Source organism: Apodemus sylvaticus, chromosome 19, assembly GCF_947179515.1.
Source record: "Apodemus sylvaticus chromosome 19, mApoSyl1.1, whole genome shotgun sequence".
In the NCBI taxonomy this organism is placed as follows: Eukaryota; Metazoa; Chordata; class Mammalia; order Rodentia; family Muridae; genus Apodemus; species Apodemus sylvaticus.
Window position 1 is genome coordinate 7,923,509 of NC_067490.1, and position 22,600 is coordinate 7,946,108.

The 22,600-nt window shown below is 47.9% G+C and overlaps 1 protein-coding gene across 1 annotated transcript in view; it reads left to right on the top strand.

Annotated features, from left to right (window-relative positions):
* The window catches only part of Dnah8 (dynein axonemal heavy chain 8), a 238,386-nt gene that overhangs the window by 213,120 nt on the left and 2,666 nt on the right, over positions 1-22,600 (top strand). Inside the window, exons 85-88 of the mRNA XM_052164217.1 lie at positions 1,999-2,155; positions 4,986-5,138; positions 6,143-6,332; positions 22,162-22,283. Coding sequence (XP_052020177.1) covers positions 1,999-2,155; positions 4,986-5,138; positions 6,143-6,332; positions 22,162-22,283 — 622 coding nt within the window. The remainder of the gene's footprint in view (positions 1-1,998; positions 2,156-4,985; positions 5,139-6,142; positions 6,333-22,161; positions 22,284-22,600) is intronic.

Below are 22,600 nucleotides of genomic sequence, written 5' to 3' on the forward strand. Positions count from 1 at the left end.
CCAGTGAGCTCCACCATCTGCCTGTCCCGCCCCCGACACTGGGGCCAGTGAGCTCCACCATCTGCCTGTCCCGCCCCCGACACTGGGGCCAGTGAGCTCCACTATCTGCCTGTCCCGCCCCCGACACTGGGGCCAGTGAGCTCCACCATCTGCCTGTCCCGCCCCCGACTCTGGAGCCAGTGAGCTCCATCTGCCTGTCCCGCCCCCGACACTGGGGCCAGTGAGCTCCACTATCTGCCTGTCCCGCCCCCGACACTGGGGCCAGTGAGCTCCACTATCTGCCTGTCCCGCCCCCGACACTGGGGCCAGTGAGCTCCACTATCTGCCTGTCCCGCCCCCGACACTGGGGCCAGTGAGCTCCACCATCTGCCTGTCCCGCCCCCGACTCTGGAGCCAGTGAGCTCCATCTGCCTGTCCCGCCCCCGACACTGGGGCCAGTGAGTTCCACCATCTGCCTGTCCCGCCTCCGGCACCAGGGCCACAGATACACAGAACCATGCCAAGCTTTTCATTTGACGGCTGAGGATCCAACTCAGGATCTTACTCTAGCACAGCGAACACTCCTCCCCTTGAGCTGTCTTCCCAATCGGCTGTGTTTCCTTTCTCCCTCCTTTCCAGCCCTTTGCCAATTCAGTTTCTCTTCTCTTCTCATTCAGAAGTCATACATTTATTTTTAAATAGTTTTAACTGCTTGTAAGTTCAGCTCCAGGGGATCTAATACTCTCTTGGCCTTTGTAAGCACTACTCTCTCTCTCTCTCTCTCTCTCTCTCACACACACACACACACACACACACACACACAAAGTAAATAAATTCATTCTTAAGGAACATTAACCCAAAGCGCTCCCCTCCTGACATTTCAGAATTTTGTTTTGTTTTGTTTTGTTTTTGCCCCACTTTGAGCTTCAGAGTTGGCATTTTACCCTGTGGTGCTGGTTTAGGTTCACCCAGGCACAGCCCATTCTTTCCCACATCTCACAAGTTGCACAGGCCTCATCTCTCCTCACCACAGTGCGACCTTTAGATTCTTCTCGAGTCGCAGCCTGTTGGTGGCTTGCTCCTCTGCTCTTTTCCAAAGATATGGGACCTTTGTCTTCTTTGGTTTTTGAAGAAAAAAGGTCCTCTCTGCTTTTTGGGGAAAACAAAATCCTCTCAACAAAGTATAATCTGCTCTCCTTAGGTTCCCTAAATTTAACTGGAATGTAAAAGCGCAGAAAGTTTGCAGAACTGTGTGACCCTCCCTGCTGTCAAAGTCTAGAATGCTGCTATCCCCCAGAGGGAAACCATGCACCCATTTGTAGTTACTGTCTCCTGAGACCAGTGCCCACACAACTGGCGATGTATTTCCTCAGTTAGAGATGCTCCCCCAACCCCCCGACATTGTCTGTTCTGCAGTGTCCTGCATCTTATGTGGGCACTGGGGATCTGAACTCGGGGCCTCCTGCTTTCGAGGCTGACACTTGACCAGTGGAGACGTCCCTTCAGTCCCAACTGAGCGAGCTTCAGTTGACAATGGATCACCATGGAAGCCATACAAACGTAAACAAAACGGGGCAGATAAAATTGAGCAGCTCATGATCCAACAAGGGAGGGAAGAAAAGATGGCTCTACTTGATCTAACGGGCTGTATTATTCTGATAGACACTTGCACCCAATCCTGAGCTGTGGAGGATAGGAGGTGTGCTCCTGTCCAGTGCAGGCTGCCTGTGTAAGGAAATGACAGCAGAGGTCATTTAGGTCACCAAAGACAATGTAAGGAATCTCTCTATCTGGAGATGGAGCACTGCTCCTGCCACGTTTCCTGACGTCACATCAGAAGCCAACAGAAACCCAAGTGTTCTTTTCTTTCCTATTTTCTTCTTCTTTTTTTTCCTCTTTCACTGGCTGGCTTTGTCTCAAGAGATTCCCCACCCCCACCCCAATGCACTTTAGCCCTGGTGATTATCTCTGAGGCTGACATCTGCCTTCCTTGGTCTGAGCAGCAATTCCTCCCCTCAGGTATCAGAGTAACACGGCTTCTGACGTTCTCGAAACCATCACCAACATTCAGCCGAAAGAGAGCGGCACCGGTGTGGGGGAGACGCGAGAGGCCATTGTCTACAGGCTGTCTGAGGACATGCTCAGCAAGCTGCCCCCTAACTATGTGCCTCACGAGGTGAGCCGTGGCCTTCCCGCTGGGCAAGATCCGGGGAAATGGGGAGATTGCGATTCTGCCCTCCCCACACAGCACGTGACGTTCACGTGGAGGTCAGAGTACACCCTACAGGAGTTGGCTCTCTCCCACCAAGTGGGTCCCAGGGATCAAACTCAGACTGTTAGCTTTGGCTGCTCGCATCTTTAGCCCCCAGAGCCACCCCACCAACCCTCTTTCCTTGATTTTACAGAAGCATGTTATTGAAAATGTAGCAGTCAAGCGCAGTCTGTAAATTGAAACCTAATTATGCCATTAGCTCCTACAGTACAAATGGAGCCCCATTACCGTAGACAGTTGCTCCCGGAAGCATTGTGAGGCTTCTGTAAGAGACCATAGCCAAGTACTTTAGCTTTATCAGTAAACAGCTTATGCTGGAATCATAATCATGCATGAAACACAGTCAATATTATAATTATGCTCTTTTCTAGGGTGTTCCCCTTCTGTCTTAATTATTATTCTTTTTTTATTTTTTAATTAAAAAATTTTGGTCATGCTATGTTGCCTGGGCTAACCTAGAATTCTTGGGCTCCGTAATCCTCCCCTGCTTTTACCTCCTGAGTAGCTGGGACTACAGGTGCGATGCGTTACACCCACCCAGGTTCTCTGTTAAATCCTGCAGCTGGGAGCTGGAGGGGTGGCTCATCAGGTAAGAGCACTGTTGGAGGACCTGGATTCAGTTCCCAGCACCAACATCAGGTAGCTCACAATTCCAGTTCCAGGGGATCTGATGCCCTCTTGTGGCCTCTACAGGCACCTGCATGCACATGGTACACATGCAAGCACGTAAATGCTACCCAAGACAGAGAGACAGAGACAAAGAGAGACAGAGAAAGAGAGACAGAGACAGAGAAAATCTTTAAGACCCTAAGCTCAGGACAAGGTAGTTAGTTGGAGGTAGTCACCATATGACAGGATAGATTTCTGGGATGATCCTTTTATCTTGTGGCCCATACATGGGCTCCATGTCCCATTGTGGGATTGAAGTGGTCTTTATAATTTCTCCTTCCCCAAAGAATGAATTGCCACACTATAGTCGTGGACAAAGAATGCTGTGTGTGCTGCCCAGTTTAGGATGGAGACAGGACACTGGAGACTAAAAAAGACAAAGAAGATGTGGCTGAGCTGCTAGAGTGCTTGCCCAGCACACATAAGGCCTTGGCTTCGATTCCCAGCCTTGCCTAAATTGGCCGTGGTGACACACTCAGGAGGTAGAGGCAGGAACATCGCAAGTTCAAAGTCATCCTCAGGCTCTATACCGAGTTTAATGCTGGCCTGAGATTCTGGAAAAAAATAAGTAGATAACAAACAAAGAAAATAAAAATGGAGGTTTTAGAGTCCGGGAGATAAGTTAGGAACACGCTTGCTGCTCTTACAGAAGATGTGAGTTCCATTCCCAGGACCCATGTACGGCAACTCAAAAGCACTTGCAGCCATAGTCCCAGGGACTCATCTGACTGCTAAAGGCATATGTGCACCCAACACAAACACACACACACACACACACACACACACACACACACACACAGGGACACACAGACAGATACATGGACACACACACACAGACACACACATGGACACGCAACACACACAGACATACACAGAACACACACAAACAGACACATACAGACACACACGCACATGCACATGTACATGCATACACTTTTTAGATTATAAATGATGGATTTAGGAGAAAACCCAAAGTTAGTATGTGGGACCAGGTCGTGGCCCTTCTCTGGCCCACTGGACTGTGACATTGGTGTTCTTGGCCCCGCCCTGCTCAGGTGGCCCCAGCTCAGGCCACTGCCTTTTACGTAACCATTTCCTGCCTTCATCTTTAACTCACTGAGAATGACACAGCTGCCATACAGCAGGGACAGCCACTGCTGGAAGACGTGCTTACCACCCCAGTCTCAGGAAGGACCGTGGGCATCTCTGGCAAGGAAGTACCTCAGCTGCTGGCCTCCTGGTGGCTCTGTGCTCTCATTCTTGAATCAAATCTTCTATTTTATGCCCCCGTCACCCTTCTATCCCAGCACCTCTTGGGCTGTTCAAGAGTTCCTGCTGGTGTCCACAGCCAGTTTCTTCCTGGTGTTTATCGCTAAACTAAAATGTATATTGGCTTATTAATTAATTAATCATTGTAGTGTATTGCTTCCACAATGAGAGGCTTTGGTATTGATCTCCTTAACAAGGCCAATACATGATATGCCAACAGGAACAAGTGACAGGTCACTTTAACAGCTCTCCCATGAAGCCAAATATTTTTACCGATTAGATTAGGGAAAGCCATTTTTAGTGTCTGCAGCCCAGGCAGCCATGATCCACAGTTAATTGTATCCACCGGTGACTGTTCTGTAAAGATTTGGGTTGTCTTAATTTTTTGCGACATTTCTAATAACAACTCTGTAAGGGTAATGGGGGGAGAAAAAGTCCCGCTGTACTCTTGCGAAGGTTAGATTTCAAAAGAATATGTAGCTGACACTTAACACTTAATCATTTGAAAGAGGAAATAGGTACAATTTTATTTCAGTCTTTTAAAGAACGTTTCCAATTATCAACCGAGTACAATCAGTAGGAAATAAAAGTCATTTAAGTTGAACAGAAGTTTTTGAAGCTCAGAAAATGGGAGATTTAACAGTCAGTCTGGTTCTGCAAGAGATGTTTTCTAGTTCATTGGGTCTGGCGGGGAGACACATCCAGAGGAAGAGAAAGATTTGAGAATGGGAGAGGTCATTTGGAAGAGAAATGATGATTTTTTAAAAAAATGATGCTATGCTATACCTCGTTTTAGGTAAAAGCTCGCTTGATGAAGATGGGACACCTTAACTCCATGAACATATTTCTTAGACAAGAGATTGACAGGATGCAGAAAGTTATCACAATCCTCCGCAGCAGCCTGAGTGATCTAAAACTGGCCATCGAAGGAACGATCATCATGAGCGAGGTGGGTGTGTCTGTCTCTTTTTTTTTTCTTGCATGCGCATATCTGTGTGTGTGTGTTAATCTGTGTCTGGGCATACTTAAACATGTGAGCTCCTGCATGTTGAGGGCAGAGGGCAGCCTCAGATGTCATCCTCACGCACCTTTATTTGTGAGGCAGAGCCTCTCCCTAGGACCTGGCCATCCCTGTTAGGCTGGGGTACTGGGGATCCTACTGCCTCTCCCTCCCAAGTACTGGGATTGTAATTGTGTCTCAGCACACCCAGATATTTTTATGTGGGTTCTGAGAATCTCAGGGCATCATGCTCATAAGGTAGCTACCAACTGAGCTATCTTCCCAGTTTTACAGGAATGTTTTCTATTCATGCATTTTAAAAACCTTTATATATATATATACATATATATGTATACACACACATATATATATGTATATTTAAAATATGTATATATGCATATATATGTATGTGTGCATATATACATATATATTATATATGTATATATATACATATGTGTATATATATATATATATATATATATATACACACACACACAGTGTTTTGCCTGTATGTATGTGTATACACTATGTATATGTAGAACCCACTGAAGCCAGAAGACCTTAGAACTGGAGTTACAAAGAGTTGTGAGCCACCATGTGGGTGCTGGGAACTGAGCCCAGGTCCTTCACAAGAGCAGCCAGTGCTTTTACCAGCCCAGACATCTCTCCATCCCATAAAAACCACTATTATAAAAAGATCTTATTCTCCATTTGAATCATGTATGTGTCCGTGTGTTTGTGTGTATTGCGTGCACACAAGTGCAGCTCCCCATGGCTATTAAGAAGAGGGCATATGATCCCCAAAGCTGGATTTGCAGGTAGTCACGAGCCACCTGACGGGGATGTCCGGAGCCAGATTAATGTTCTCCGCAAGAGCGACGTGTGATCTCAATCTCTGAGCCACCTCTCCAGCATCCTGGGTCACGTGTTTTGCCCTTCCTTGTCATTTTCAGAACTTGAGAGATGCATTGGACAACATGTATGATGCCCGTATACCTCAGCTCTGGAAGAGGGTGTCCTGGGACTCATCCACCCTCGGCTTCTGGTTCACCGAACTTCTGGAAAGGAACGCCCAGTTCTCAACATGGATATTTGAGGGGAGGCCTAATGTGTTCTGGATGACCGGGTTCTTTAACCCCCAAGGTAGGAGCTCACAGGAGAAGGCTAACTTGGAAGTTAACATGCAGCTGCGTGCTGAATGTATATTTCATAAAGCTGTGTGGCCCAATAGCTGGCGGGTGCTGGGAAGATCATCTCAGAATATACACAGTCCTTTGAAATCCTTCTTGTCACATTCCCCCCAACAGTGCAATGGCCAAACACTCCCACATGACCCACATGACCAAACCATGGCCTGTGGTGAAAGGGTTAAAAAAATGTCTCTCGAGCTTTCGTTTTACCTGTTGATGGAGGAGCCAAAACAGGCCTGAGGAGACAGGTCATTTGGGAATGTGCTTGAGGACCAGAGTTAGATTCTCAGCGCCTACATCAACAAATCTGGGCCTGTCCTTGCTGAGGGAGGCTTCAGAGATGGGAAGACCTTGGGGGGCTTGCTGCCTAGCCAGGCTAGTCCAGTCAGCAAACCCCAGGTTCAGAGACAAACTTTATCTAGGAGAGAAGGTGGAGAGAGGGCTCCCCAGTTATGAGCAACAGCAGCTCCGGTTCTCAGCACCTACACAGTGGTTCACGACCATCTGGAACTCCAACTCCAGGGGCTCTGACATCTGCAAGCTCCAGGCACACATCTGAGACATGTATATGTATGTATATATGTATATATATGTACTTATATGTGTATATATGCACACATACAGACATGTCTATGTGCACTCACATACATAAAATATAAGTAAACAACCCCCTAAAAGGGTTACCAATAAGGTGGAGCTAGAGGAAGATTCCTGACGTTGGCCTCTGCCTTCCACTTATAAGCACCCGCACATGCATGCACAACACACCATAACATGTGCCCACAAACACGGATAAGAAGTAATAAATAAATAAAGCCCCATCTCATTATGAGATTCCTGTAGGTGGCCACAAATTGCCTATTTGGGTTAGAAAATCAGACTTGGAAAACTGAGTGAGCTTGTGTGTATGGGGGGGGGGAGGCTACCCCCTCCCAGAAGGTGCTTGGCTGTTCTGCGTCGGCTACCCTTCCGTTTTAGAAATATCCTATGAGAAAGTTGCCGGTTTGGGGCCATGAGCTTGTAAGGCCTAGATAGCTGGCAACATTCTGTCTTACCACAGAACAGGTGATGTAACTTCAAATCATTCTCAGCTAGAGGAAGGGGTTGGGGTGTCTCCATGCTCAGCACCCCAATCCCTTCATCTGCCAGTAAGTTATAAAGCATCTGCACTTATTGGTTTGAGAAGAACTGTTGTTACTCGCAACGATATGGGTAAATCTCATAAAGACAATATTTGCGAAGGCAGCTGGATGTAGGAGCCTGTTCACACGAAGGCGAAGGATGGATCCAGTGGATGCAGGGAACTAAAAGACAGGGTCATAGTGTCCTGGTGTAAGAAGGCAGAGCGGGACATCCTGGGATCTCAGATGTGCTGTTTCCCCCGCATGGCTCCTTCCCTGGTGACAGTCTCCTGAGGTATACACTCTATCTGTTCAACTACTTCTTATAAATGGAATCTAAGCAACTATCTCACCTTTAAAGTGTGTATTCACATGCCCTCTGTGCACACGCACTCATGCTGGGTGCATATCTTTTCAAAATCAATAATTACGTGTGTGTGTGTGTGTGAGAGAGAGAGAGAGAGAGAGAGAGAGAGAGAGAGAGAGAGAGAGAGAGAGAGAGAGGGAGAGAGAGAGAGAGAGAGAAATGGGGGCAGGGCACACATGCCGTGGCGCGTGCAGTGGGGAGTCAGTGGAGTCAGTGGACGGGCTCTGTGAATTTGCTTCTTTCTTTCTATCTTTATCTGGGTTGTGAGGATTGAACTCAGGTCATCAGGCCTGCCCAGCAAGTGCTTTACCCACTGAGCCATCTTGCCAGCTCTGCTGCGTGCATTTCCAGATGCCTTAACACCTTCTGAATTGATAGCGCTAACCGAGTCAATTCCTACCTTCACATGAAGTAATACCTAGCAGCAGTTCCGGGGGATCTGATGCCCCATTCTGACATCCGCAGGCACCGCACGCACACACGCACGTGCACAGACACAGATACACACAGAATTAAAATTTAAAAACAAATACCTTACAGACTTATTTTACACGCCTGTGCGTGGGCCCGAGTGTATGGGTGTGCACCACATGTGTGCAGGCGCCACAGACACTAGAAGAGTGTTGGGTCGCCCAGAGCTGGTGCCACAGGCAGTTGGGAGCCATCCACTGTAGTCATCCGTTCCAAACCCGGGTCCTCCACAGGAGCAGCAAGTGCAGGTAACCACTGAGCAATCGCTAGAGCCGCTAATTCTTCTTAACGGTTTTGAGTTTTCAGGTGTGCCTTTTAGTGCCACCCACCAGTAAGACAAAACCCCCTTCTCGTCCGTTATCTACCTCTCCATCCACGGGCCTTTTGTGTTTTCTCTCAGGGGTGCACCCTAGAAAGTCCACACTGAATTCAAGCCAACACTCTATCCTTTCCAGACACGCAGCCACGCTCGCCCTCACTCTTATCTGTGATTGCTTTCTACTTTGTTGCCCAAAAGCCCGGAGGTCACCTCTTTGTGCACAGTAATCGAGAGTCCGGCTTCCTTTTCCTCCTCTTGACACAAGGGACAAATTGCTTTCCCGTTCCACATCACTTGGCCACATCTGAGGAACAAGGAGCTCTGCACCCCGCCCCCACCCCCACCCTGACGTGCGTCCACAGGCGGTGTCCAAACAGATAAGGATTCTTTGATATTAACAATAGCTCCTTCGGTATGAGCTCGTCTCCCCATCTTGTGTCTTCTTCCTTGGCCACTACGATAAACATCAGCTTACTCTTTTTGTTCAAAACATTTAAGTAAGTGGCTTTAAAATTAACAGCCCCCCCCACCCCTATGTTTAAGTAAAACACAACACTGTCTGCAATGAGTCCAAAGTTTGGTCACAAATTGGAGGAGTTTGTAGTCTGTAAAGACAGCAGCTCAGAAGGTAAAGGAACTTGTGGCTAAGGCTGGTGACCCAAGTCCAAATCCAGAACCCAAAGTGTAGAAAGAGAATAAACTCCAGTTAGTTACCCTTTGACCTCCACATGCGTGCCTTGGCATGCAAGCACCCCCCACACACACAATAAATAAATGTAATGAATTAAAAATAAATGTATTCCCATGTGAATAGTTTTATCACCATATTATGTCTATGGTTTCTTTTTTTTTTAATATAAAAATTATTATTTTTTTATTTGATATAATTTATTTACATTTCAAATGATTTCCCTTTTCTAGCCCCCCCCACTCCCCGAAAAGTCCTGTAAGCCCCCTTCTCTTCCCATGTCCTCCCACCCACCCCTTCCCACTTTCCCGTTCTGGTTTTGCCGAATACTGTTTCACTGAGTCTTTCCAGAACCAGGGGCCACTCCTCCTTTCTTCTTGTACCTCATTTGATGTGTGGATTATGTTTGTGTCTATGGTTTCTTATACTGTCAGAGGGGTATTTCCCATCAGGCCCTTCTTCTGAGGCTTAGGTGACTTTGAGGTCCTTGATGCCACGAGGACAGGTGATATCCTTCATTTCACATGCACACACACACACACACACACACACACGAACATAGACACATGCATACACATACATGCACACACATACACACATACACATGTATACACATGCACACACACGTGCACACACATACATACATCCATATACACACATGCACACACATGTGCACACACACCCACATACACATATATATACACCCATATACACACATACACACACAAATACATACACATACATACAATACACACATACACACAAATATACAGACACAGACACATCTATACAAATACACACACATACATATGCATATGCACACCCCCCCCCACACACACACACACTTCAGCATCCTAGCCTTGTGAGGCTTGATTTTGTTGTTGCTGTCATTTTGTCCCGCATACCTGAGGAGGCTGAGTCAGACACCACAGAGCCTCGCTGGCGCACCTGAGGAGGCTGAGTCAGACACCACAGAGCCTTGCCTGGCCCCCTTCACAGTGACTTCTGTGGCAGTTGATGAGCTCAGCCATGCGGACAATTAGACTGGATGATTAAAATGGCCACCTCGCTGCATCGGTGACCCTGTGCTGTTTGTTGCAGCAGGCAGCTCCTCCGGTGTGTGCACTGACTTCCCAGCAGGCTCTGCAGACCCAGAGGGTCTCTGTCTTCTGCTCGTGCTCCCTGGCAGATTTGAACATGTGGAATTCTCAAACCCTTTAAGGCTGTGGTTCTCACAGCCTGCCATGGAATTTTTGGCCTGCCCCCATCCCGACCCCTGTACACCCTTCTCAGGGCACCATGTACACATGATTTGTGTGTGTGTGTACTACATGTAGGTATGTGTCTAAACTAATAGGGATAAGCCACAGGAAGGCAGATGTCAAGCTAAGACATTGACTCCTTTGTGATACCTTCTAATTAATAGCCGCATTTTGTCATTTGATGGCGGGAGTGACTCACATGTGCTAATGGCGTGATGGTGGAGGCCAGGCATGCTCCCCAGGCCTTGCACCTCTGCATTAGATTGAACCCTGCAGCAACAATCATTTTCCAAATGCTTAATTCAGCCTGGAGCTTGGTGCCATTTAGATACCAACCCCCAGGCCCCCACCCCTCCACCCCCATGTCTCCTTAAGCCATACGCGTCTGTTGTAGCAGATATCACTACCACCGTATTCACCAGCATGAATCAAGATTTCTCACTTAGAGGGACTAGTGCTGAAGCAAGGAGATGGGTCATTTTGTCCTGTTAGCTTGCCTCGTTCCCCTCCCACCCCGTGTGTGTGTGTGTGTGTGTGTGTGTGTGTTTGGAGCAATGCCACCAACCGGCTGCAAAAATTTTTGACTGCTCATTTTGAGACCAGCTCTAAGAGTTGCTGGTTTGTCAAGGTGGAAAACTGGGCCAAGGGTTAATAGATGTTCAGGATTGGAAAGCAACCAGGAAAAGCTCCCCGCCTCGTGCCAATTACGTGGCTTTTTCCTCTGGTATTGCTCATGTCCCCACCCCACCCCCCTGCTCTTTCTAGGGCCTGTGTTTTCCTGCTCTCCCTTTCCCAAGCTGTTTGGTAGAGGGTCCAGGTTTGTGTGTTCTAGAAGAGGATACTCAGGGAGACCGCAGAATCCCCTGGAGGATGGCTTAGGGGGAGGATTACCAGGCTGTGTATATGTCTGTGTGACCCACTCAATGCCAACAGCCAACACAGCAAGTCGTGACGATGTGGCTTAGGGGGACATGGGGGTGGAAGGCGGGGATTAGACTTCTGACATTGGCTGTTGGCATTGAGTGGGTCACACAGACAGATGCACAGCCATACCTGTGAGAGAGGAGGCTGAGCCCAAAGGCAGAGCCCGCCTGGGGAAAGCCACACAGAGGCCGGGGAGCAAGAAAGGGACCTGCTGTACTGAGTGAAAGTCTCGTCAGGGGTAACAAGGCGCTTCTGCCCACCTTCCCATGAGAGGAGAGAGCCTTGCTCATAGTCACAGCCACACCTCTAAAATTCTAGTCTCAAACATGGCTGCCAACTGTGGAGGCTCTGGTAATTTGGCCAGCCATCAGAACCCACCAAATGTACTCTCTCCAAGGCCACCCCAGCTAAGGACACTTCTGCTAACCTCATTCCCATGACTGCAGCTAGGATGGCGAGTCTGGAGGCTCGCGCGCCCTCCCGCCCTCCCTCCCTATTTTATGTGTGTGTGCCACATGCATGCTGCTGTCCACACGGGTCAGGAGGAGACATCTGATGCCCCTCTTAGAGCTGGAGTTACAGACAGTTACTAGCAGGTTCTAGGAACCAAACTCCCGTCCTCTGGAAGAGCAGTGAGTGCTGTTAACTGCCGAGCCACCTCTCTGGTTCCTGGAAACTGTTTTAGACCTCGGCTTCCATCAGTCCACTTCCTCGGTTTCCACCAATCCACTTCCTCGGTTTCCACCAGTCCACTTCCTCGGTTTCCACCAGTCCACTTCCTCGGTTTCCACCAGTCCACTTCCTCGGTTTCCACCAGTCCACTTCCTCGGTTTCCACCAGTCCACTTCCTCGGTTTCCACCAGTCCACTTCCTCATCTCCCTTCCTGTGCCCCTCCCGGCCTCTGTGTGGCTTTCCCCAGGCGGGCTCTGTCTTTGGGCTCAGCCTCCTCTCTCACAGGTGTGGCTGTGCATCTGTCTGTGTGACCCACTCAATGCCAACAGCTGATGCAGGGCGTCCCCTCCTCCAGTGACCTCCACAGTGCACAGCCTGGCAATCCTCCCCTAAGCCATCCTCCGGGGGGTTCTGTGGTCTCCCTGAGCATCCTCCACAACACACACACCTGTACCCTCCGCCAAGCAGCTTGGGAAAGGGCAAGCAGGAAAACACGGGCCCCAGAAAGAGAAGGGGGTCATAAGCAAAACCAGGGGGTGCCAGAGGTCAAGCCAGACGGATCCTGGCTGGCTGGCTGGATTTCTCAGGAAGACCCCAATTGGGATAGAAGTCCCAGGGGTGCAGGTGGGAACTTGAGGGATCAGATTTTGAGTTGAGTAAGAGGAGAGAGAGAGAGAGAGAGAGAGAGAGAGAGAGAGAGAGAGAGAGAGAGAGAAGATGAGAGGGGGGGTATTTGTATAGATGATATGGCCTACTCTTAAGAATCAGACTTTGAAGAAAAGAAATACACTGGAGGATATCTGTAAGAAGGAAGGATTTTGTTTTCTCTTTAAATGATAAGAAAAGCCCGTTGAAATATTGGTGGAGAGAGGAAGGAAAGGACACACATACACGGAGGGGGAGGGGGAGGGGAGGGAGAGGAGAAGGGGGAGGGAGTCTAAGGATGCCAGCCAGGGGGGTAGAGGAGGCCGGAGGAAAGTGTGTGTCACAGTGGAGAATGTGCAGGGCATGCTGAAGCGTGCCTGGACACCTCTCCCACTGTAACAAGCACAGCAAGGAAGGAGTGACCACAGGTGCTGTGCTGGATGCTTTTAAGCCTGCTTGCTAAAGTCGTTGACACAAGCTAAAGTCATTTGAGTGTTGGGAACCTCAGCTGAGAAACTGCCTCCATAAGATTGGGCTGTTAGCAAGCCTGTAGGGTACACGCTTAACCAGCGATTGATGGGGCCATCCTTGGGCCAGTGGTCCTGGGTTCCAGTCCTGACTTCCTTTGGTGATGAACAGCAATGTAGAAGTGTAAGCCAAACAAACCCCTTCCTCCCCAGCTTGCTCTCTGGTCCCGGTGTTTCATCACAGCAATAGAGACCCTAACTAAGACAGATGCTCACAGTGGACAACTGTGCAGGCTTGATGCTAAGAGGTAAAGGGAGATTTCTAACCTCTACTTAAAGGAATAGGAAAGCTTATCTTGAGAGTGAGAAAATGTTGGGGATAGGAATTTCAGGAAAGTGACAGAAGCTGGGGACAGGGAAGGACATCAGGTGGCTTTGAAACCCGCAGAGTTCTGCACGGCAGCTGTATGCTACTTATCGATGTCCTCCAGCAGGGAGGCTCTGCTGTAAGAAGGGGGTCTCTGGGTTTACCTGTGTTTGGGGCTTTGCCTGGTGTGCAGTGCAGAGGAAGGAATTGATGAGGCAGGGAAGAAAAGAAGTACAGTCGGTGAGGTACAAATGCTGTGGTCTGGGCTAGCAGGATGGCTCAAGGGCACCAGGGAGGTACTTGCCACCTGATGACCTGATGACCTGATGTGGTCCCTGGAACCTGCATGGTGGGAGGAGAGAGCTGGTTTCTATAAGTTTTCCCCTGAGTTTCACACACACATCACAGCATACTTGTGCCCCCACTGCATGTACCAAATAAAGTCAATAAATATTGACACCATGATGTCAAGAACAGAGAGGCCATCCTGCTGGATAGGACTCTGAGGAGGAACACAGAGGCTGAGAAGACAGCTTAGTAAGAGCTCAAGATACATTCATCCAGACCTGAGTTCAGATCCCACAAAGGAAGCTGAGTTCCTTGGCACAGAGCTGTAATCCCAGCACAACTCAGGAAGCAGAGACAAGGAGCATCCCCAGGGCTTGCTGGCCAGCTAGTCCAGCTAAGTAATGAACTCTGAGTTCAAAGGAGAGAGATCCTGTTTCAAAACGTAAGGTAGAGAGCCACTGAGGAAGACACCTGACATTGCCCTCTGGCCTGTGCATGTACACATATGTACATTTGCGGTCCACAAACATGCCCACATGTGCACACACATTCACATGCACACACATGTACATATATGCAACATGTATATACATGCATGCATGCACATGCACACATGTACACACAGACACATGCATGCACATAAACACACATGCACACACAAACACATGCATGCATGTACACACATGCATATACATACACACATGCACATGCATATGCATATACAAACACACATATACACACAAACACACACATGCATGCAAACACACACACATATACACATGCACATGTGCACGCTCACACATGCACATAAGCACACATATACACACAAAGCAGATGTTGATGAGATGCTCGATGGCTGGGGATAGCAGGCAGGAAAGATAAAGAGAGGAAGGACCTGTCACCAGAGCCTGTGGTTGTCAAGGCAGCAGAGAGGTTCTCGTGATGGGTGGAGGAAGGACTGGGAAGTACTTATGTGCTCAGGGTTGATTCCAGTAAAGGCAAAAAATAAAAGTAGAGAGATTATTTTGTATAGAAATAGAACCATGTCCGAGGGCATGATGGGAAGGTTTTGGACTGGAGGGGGTTGAGGGAAAGCCAGTTACCCAAGAAGAAGACTGTGTCAGGAGTTAGACTTCTGCACACTAGCCACTTGGGGTAGAGGTTCCCAGCCTTACTGCCAGCCCTTCCCTGTGTTTGTGGGTCTGACAGAGCCTGTCACTTGGATGAATGACAGCACAGAGTGCCCGTGTGTCTCCAGAGACCCCTACAAAGAAGCCAGCTCATCCTACTGACAGCCCTCCAGACAGTTCATGTGTTCTTGGAGGCATTGCCCCTGCCAGCCCGGCCATCAAACTGGTTCTTAAGACAAATGTGGGTCAATGGCTGGCAAGTGCCGGCCCTGAGAGAGCCTTTGACAGAGTGGCAATTCTCAGGCCTGTCTCCACAGCACAATCACCTGGGACATTTTTAATACATACTAATGGCCGGGGCCCAAAACCAATCATGTTCCTACTCTCCGGGGTTAAGACCTTCAGACTCTCGAGCTGAGAGCCTCCATGATCAGTTTCTTCAACGCTCCCAAAGTTGTTCTATCGTGACAAGAACCTTTACCCTAAGATCACCAATACCTGACGTGTGCTCCTCCTGCAGCCGTTGCTGCATCAGAACTTTGGCGTTAGAGTCCTTCCCCCAGGTGATTCTGGCGATCATTAAAGTTTGAGAGAAAGGACTGGTTAGACAGGCCAGTCAGTAGAGCACTTGCTTGTTTGCATGCACACACATGCACGCGCGCGCACACACATGCACGCGCGCGTGCACACGCACACACACATATACACATACACAGGTGCACACATACCTATGCATGCACATACATATACATACATGCACACATGCACACAGACATGTGTAAAGGCACACATGTCTCTCAAACACTTAATAGTTTGAAAGAAACTCTACTACTGCAGTGTGGATTCCTCCTCCAGCAGTTCGGACTTGATGGCTCTGAACCAAGCTGCCCTGGCCGTTTCCAACACCCACCCCTCAGTATCTCACAAATACCTCCGAAAGGTGCCCAGGGTGTGCTCAGTCAGCTCGGCTGACCAACCTCATCCTTGTCTAACGATTTCTGTCTTTTTATTTAACTTAGCAGTGAACCACGTTTGCTTCTCATTTGGGGGAAAAACTGCCTGTCATAAACTCACGGCAGAAACATCTCTCCTCCTAAGCTCTGAAGGTGCTGCGGGAAGGTGTGGTAACTGTTTAGACAGGAAATAACTGAGCAGGCCAAGGCCCATGAAAGGAGGCCTGCTTCATTTATTGAATGATAATAAAAGCCACCTGGGGGGGGTGGGGAAATGGCTGTGTTGGTGAGGACCTGAACTCAGATCCCTGGCACCTATGTGGAAGCCAGGCACGGCGGTGCACATCTGAAACCCAGCACTCGCTGGCCAGCTGTTCTAATTGAAGTGGCAAGCTCTCCATTCAGCGAGAGACCCTGCTTCAAAAGTAAACAAACAAACAAACATATATACGTCACACACACATATGAGGTGGAAAGCAATTGAGGAAGTTCACAGATGTTGAAGTCTGGAAGCAGGCACAATACAGACATACAGTCTCTCTCTCTCTCTCTCTCTCTCTCTCTCTCTCACCCACACTTTCCCCCTCTCTCATATACACACACTCTCTCTCATACAACTCTTACACAAACACACACACTCTCACTCTCTCGCTCTCTCACACACACTCACACACTGTCTCTCTCTCACACACACACTCATACACACTCTCTGTCTCTGTCTGTCTCTCACATACTGTCTCTCTGTCTCTCTTACACACACACACACTCTGTCTCTCTGTCTCTGTCTGTCTGTCTCTCTCTCTCACACGCACACGCGCGCGCGCACACACACACACACACACACACCATCATTACAGAATGCTAGTCAGCTCTTGGTAAAGCTGAGAAACACAGCCTTCCTGATCAGCTGCTGCTTCCAGCTTTTCTAGGACCCTGTAGGGAGCGCCACTTAAAACACACCATGGCTCCCCTTAGGCCAGCTGATTGCCCGAGTCAAGCGGCAGAAATCAGCTCTCTTCACCATTAGACTGCTCCTGGTCCAGGAATCAAAATGTAGCAAGTACTGCTTCAGAGCTGACTTTACACAGTATATATAATTCTAGATTAATAGTGGGGGCTTTTTAAAAATAATGAGCTTGACAAGTGTTTTAAGAATTCATTGTGCTTTATGAATTTGACTGGAAGAATTATTTGAGCGTGTCATCCGACTGCATGTAACTCCTGTGGTTAGTCAAGTCACCGGTTTGTCATGTGGGTGGTTTAAGTCTCACGAAGAATAGAAGGTTATTGCTGCTGAGGTCTCGCCCCAACTGACTTTTTGTTTCTCCTCTCAAGCACGGGAACATATGAATCACTTTGAGAATGATTATAACTAAATGCATGCCAAAACAAAAGGGTTTGATTTCTCTCAAGCTGTTGTGAAGGGAACTCTATCAATAGTCCTTCAGGAAGTTATGCAAGCAGCAGAAAGAGCCGACTGTAGTTTCATTAGGCTTGACATTGGTCTCCGAGAGAGACAGCCATTTATTTTTTTAAAAAGTCTAACAATTAATGCTTCAGTAGAATCAGTCCGTTTCAAATGGGACAAGATCGTGTCCTTTAGAGAAAGTCAGTGGGAAGCGACAGAGCCTGGAAAAGCGGCTGAGGCTACCGCTTAGCTGGCCAGGTACTCGCACAGCATGCGTGGCGTCCTGGGCTGGATTCTCAATACGACATAGCATGAATGGCCTTAGAGCAGAAATCAGAAGGGTTGGAAGCCCAAGGAAGGTCACTCTTGGTGACATCTGAGGCTGGCTTGGGATGATGAGACTCTATCTCAAACAGATGGGAGAATAAATAGATACATCATAGACAGATTTGAAAATGCATGCATCTAGCCAGGCAGTGGTGGCGCACGCCTTTAATCCCAGCAGTTGGGAGGCAGAGGCAGGTGGATTTCTGAGTTTGTGGCCAGCCTGGTCTACAGAGTGAGTTCCAGGACAGCCAGGGCTACACAGAGAGACCCTGTCTCGAAAAAACCAATCCAAAAAACCAAAAAAAAAAAAAAAAAAAAAAAAAAAAAAAAAAAAAAAAAAAAAGAAAGAAAGAAAGAAAGAAAGAAAGAAAAAAGAAAAAGAAAAAAGAAGGAAAGAAAGAAAGAAAGAGAAAATGCATGCATCTTCTCTGAGTGGGCGTGGCTCAGGAACCGTCCCTGGCCCTTGCTCTGGGTCTCAACACTGCCTTTCTTAGCATTGGACAGTCCTGTGTACTAGATTCCACCTGCCGGCATTCAAAGAGTGCCCCCAGAGCATCAGGACATCTGCCTCTGCAGCCTGGACAGTGAAATACGTGCTCCTTAGTAGAGACCCAACAGGAAATAGAATCTCCTAACTGCACTGGAGTTTTGCAGAACTCCCTGATAATGACTAAAATCTTAGAAGCAGAGAAAAGATATTAAAAGGGTAAGGGGGGGGGCGGTAAACCCGGCTTCCTTTGTCTTCAGATACTTCTGGCCTGGCCCTGAAAGCCATACTGGGTGAGGCCAATTTGCAGTTATAGAAAAAAATATCAATTACTCAGCTGGTGCAGAGAGAAGGTTAAAAGTAGGATTAGTGACCTGGGCACTATGACCTCGTAGCTTTGTAACATCAGAGGTGAAATTTAAAATATCATAAGCTAAGGTCAATTTGACTCCAGGCACTCACTCAGGTTGGAGACACAGCGTCTAAAAGACACATGGGTGAACACTGCATGTTGAATTATGAAGATGACATTTTCACCAGGAGAGATAGCTCAGCAGCTAAAGTCTCTGACTGCTCTTCCAGAGGATGGATTCAACTCCTAGCACCTACACTGTGGTTCACAACCAAGGTAAATACAGTTCCAGAGGGGTCTAAAGTAATATTCTGGCCTCTGTGGTTACCAGGACACGTTGTATGTTACACATACAAACATGTATGCAAAACACTCACACAAATAAATAAAAAAAAGACATTTCCATGGACTGATTAGAAGGATTGTATTATTGGGTTTTGTTACTTTACTCATATATATAATGTATATTATATATATATATAATACTATATTATATAATATATTACTATATAATTATATATTACTCAGTCAAGTATATTATATGTGTGTGTGCATACACACACACACATATATAATATATATATATAAATATATATATTCGACCTACAGACACATGAAATGTTTTGTTACTGAAGTGTGGGAGAACTCCCAGTGTTTAAGATGAAAGTGAGGAGTGGAAGAGGTGGCTCAGTGGTTAAGTACACTGGCTGCTCTTCTAGAGGACCCAGGTTCAATTCCCAGCACCCGCTTAGTGGCTTTCACCTGTCTGTAACACTAGTTCCAGGAGATTTGATGTCCTCTCCTGGCCTCTATAGTCACTACATACACATGGTGTATGGACTTAGGTGCAGGCCAACTCTTATACACATAAAATCAAACTATGAGCTCCTGCTGATTAGCTCCCCTTCTGGGACTGCAGCAAGAGCCCAGGCAGTGTCCAGCTGTTGTTGCCAGATGGACTTCCTCCATCCTTTCTGATGCATAGCTCCCGCTGTGAGAGTTCTGTTCTACTCTTGAAAGAAGCTTGCCTTTTGGAAGAATGCAGAAGGCTCTCTCTAGTGGCCCAGAGCCTGTTGTAATGGCTGCTTTGCATGGGTGTTCTAAGATGCAAATGCAGACAAGTCCTTGTCCTCTTCCCACCTCCCCAGAAGCAGCACGGGACCAGTGACATGGCTCTTGGATAAATACTCTTGCCACCAAGCCTGACAACCTGAATTAGATCCTGGGACCCGTGTGGTGGAAAGAGGGTGCTGGTTCCTGCAAGCCACTCTCTGACTTCCATACACATAGCATGGCAGGCATGTGCACACACATGCACACTGACTTCTTCTGTGTGTATACCATGGCAGGCATGTGCACATACATGCACACTGACTTCTGTTTGCATACCATGGCAGGCATGTACACACACATTCACACTGACTTCTGTGTGCATACCATGGCAGGCATGTGCACACATTCACACTGATTTCTTCTGTGTGCATACCATGGCAGGCATGTGCACATACATGCACACTGACTTCTGTGTGTATACCATGGCAGGCATGTGCACACACATGCACACTGACTTCTGTCTGCATACCATGGCAGGCATGTGCACACACATGCACACTGACTTCTGTGTGCATACCATGGCAGGCATGTGCACACACATGCACACTGACTTCTGTGTGCATACCATGGCAGGCATGTGCACACACATGCGCAATGACTTCTGTGTGCATACCATGGCAGGCATGTGCGCACACATGCACATAAATAAATATAATACAAATGCATTAAAAATGATGCAGTGTGAACTCTGACCTGCGAAATCATGCCTCTGCCTTCGTACTGGAATCATCTGGAATCCTCAACTCCTCCGCTAACCCAGACTCTGCCTCTGTGTCTTCACACATGTCATTGCTCGGGCTGCTCTTGTCACGTCTTGCAAATCCTCACACATCTTTCAAGGTTTGCAACCAGGGGCTGGAGAGATGGCTCAGCTGCTGAGAATGTATACTGCTCTTGCAGAAGACCTGAGTTTAGTTTCCAGCGCCCATGCTGTCCAGCTCAAGGCTGCTTGTACTCCAGCTCCGGTATGATCTGACGGTTCCTGTCTTCCCTCCATACCCCTTACCCACGGTGTGCATACCCATAATTAAAAAGATCAGTCAAAATTAAATATTGAAGAGAGCTGCTGATAACTTCCTCTTTCTAGCTAGGCCTCCCTGAACTTTCCTCACACCTTCGCTTCTGACCTGGTAAGGCTCCACCTCGTGCCAGAGCAGAGTTTCTCAACCTGGGTCTGGACCCCCTGGGGAGGCAGATAGAGTGACCTTTTCACTGAGGTCACCAAGTCCATCAGAAAGCATTACAACTCATATAGCAGTAGCAAAGCTACAGTTAGGAAGTAGCAATGAAAATAACGTTATGGTTGGGGGAGGGTCGCCACAAGAGGAGGAGCTGTAGTAAAGGGGTACAGTATCAGGAAGGTTGAGGACCACTGGTCTAGGGACAGACTCCCCACGAGTGGCCTCTCCCAGTTTGTGCCACCTTAAACTGTGCCACTCTTGAGGGAGCTGAGGAATGAATGAAAGAATGAGGTCCTTTCCGTGAACCAGAGTCCCTTGGTGCAGCCAGGCCTGCGCCATTGTCTGCTTACACTCCCAGGGAGACTAGCATGCACAGTAAGGCCCTTAAGGACTCCTTGCAGCCTCCCCTCTATGGTCCTCAGAGGTCACGATGGAATGCCAGGGACGAGAGCTGGGGACGGAAATGGTCTGAACACATAGCATCCACGTATCAAATTACCAAAATGCAAGCACTTGTAAAAGAGAGTACCAAGGTGGTGTACATCCCAGATTTTAAACAGAGTCTCACAACTACCCCACCATTCACATGAAAGCGGGGACACACTGCCTCACGGGCGCTTTCACGGTTTGCCAGCCGGCTTTAAGAAAAGGCTTCTCTTAGTGGATTGAATGGCATCCTTCTCAAATATTAAGTTTAGAGAAAGGCCACAGATATGGAGCTACGCATTATCTTAAAAATAACCGTATTATGCACATTAAAAGATGTAGCTCTCCCTTTCCGGTGTGATTGCCTTGTTTGATCAAATTGAAAGTCAGGTCCCTATTATACTGTTTATGCCTTATTTCCTTAGACTAAATGAAATTGTCCCATTATGGCAAATAGAAGCTTCATAATGGTTTGATTCGAGTTTAATTGGAAGGCCGCTTCTCAGAATATTTTACTATTCCGGTCACACTTTGGATATTGTGTTTTGCAATAGAGACCATGAGCTAGAGCTGGGTTGGAACCCTTAAAGAGACTTGGGAGTTCCAGGAGACTTCCAAACCCAGGTCCCTCTCTCTTCACTGTCCCCATGGAAACAAATCCCAAGTAAGAAACGCCCCTTGCTCTGGAGTTCTGGTCTCAGCTCATCCCAGGATGGGCAGGCAACTTAGAGATGTCAAGATGTCCTCAGTGTGACTGAAGTAGGCTTTATAGAGAGACTCTCTCTCAATCTCATATTCTCTCTCTCTCTCAAGGCTTCCTCACAGCAATGAGGCAAGAAGTGACCCGAGCTCACAAAGGCTGGGCGCTGGACACTGTCACCATCCACAATGAGGTCCTGAGGCAGACCAAGGAAGAGATCGTCACGCCCCCAGCGGTAGGTGCCAGGGTGGGGCTGAGGGTGAAAAAATGAGAGTTCAGCTCAAAATCATCCTTGAGGGCCAGGGAAGTAAGTGCAGTAAACATTCGAACAGTTGCCTGGTAGGCAAGGCCCTGGGTTCAGTCCCCAATGTCACAAAACCAAAACAAAAGCAAAAAGAAAAAAAATTAAAATTGGCCTTGGCTCCTTCTGTGAAGCCTGCCTGCTTTCCAGCGAGCTTTTTCTCTGTTGTAACTATAGACAGCCTCAAGGCTAAATAAAGCTCTCCCAGCTGCTGCGTGGAAGGCTAGTGACGAGGTAATGAGCCCAGGGAC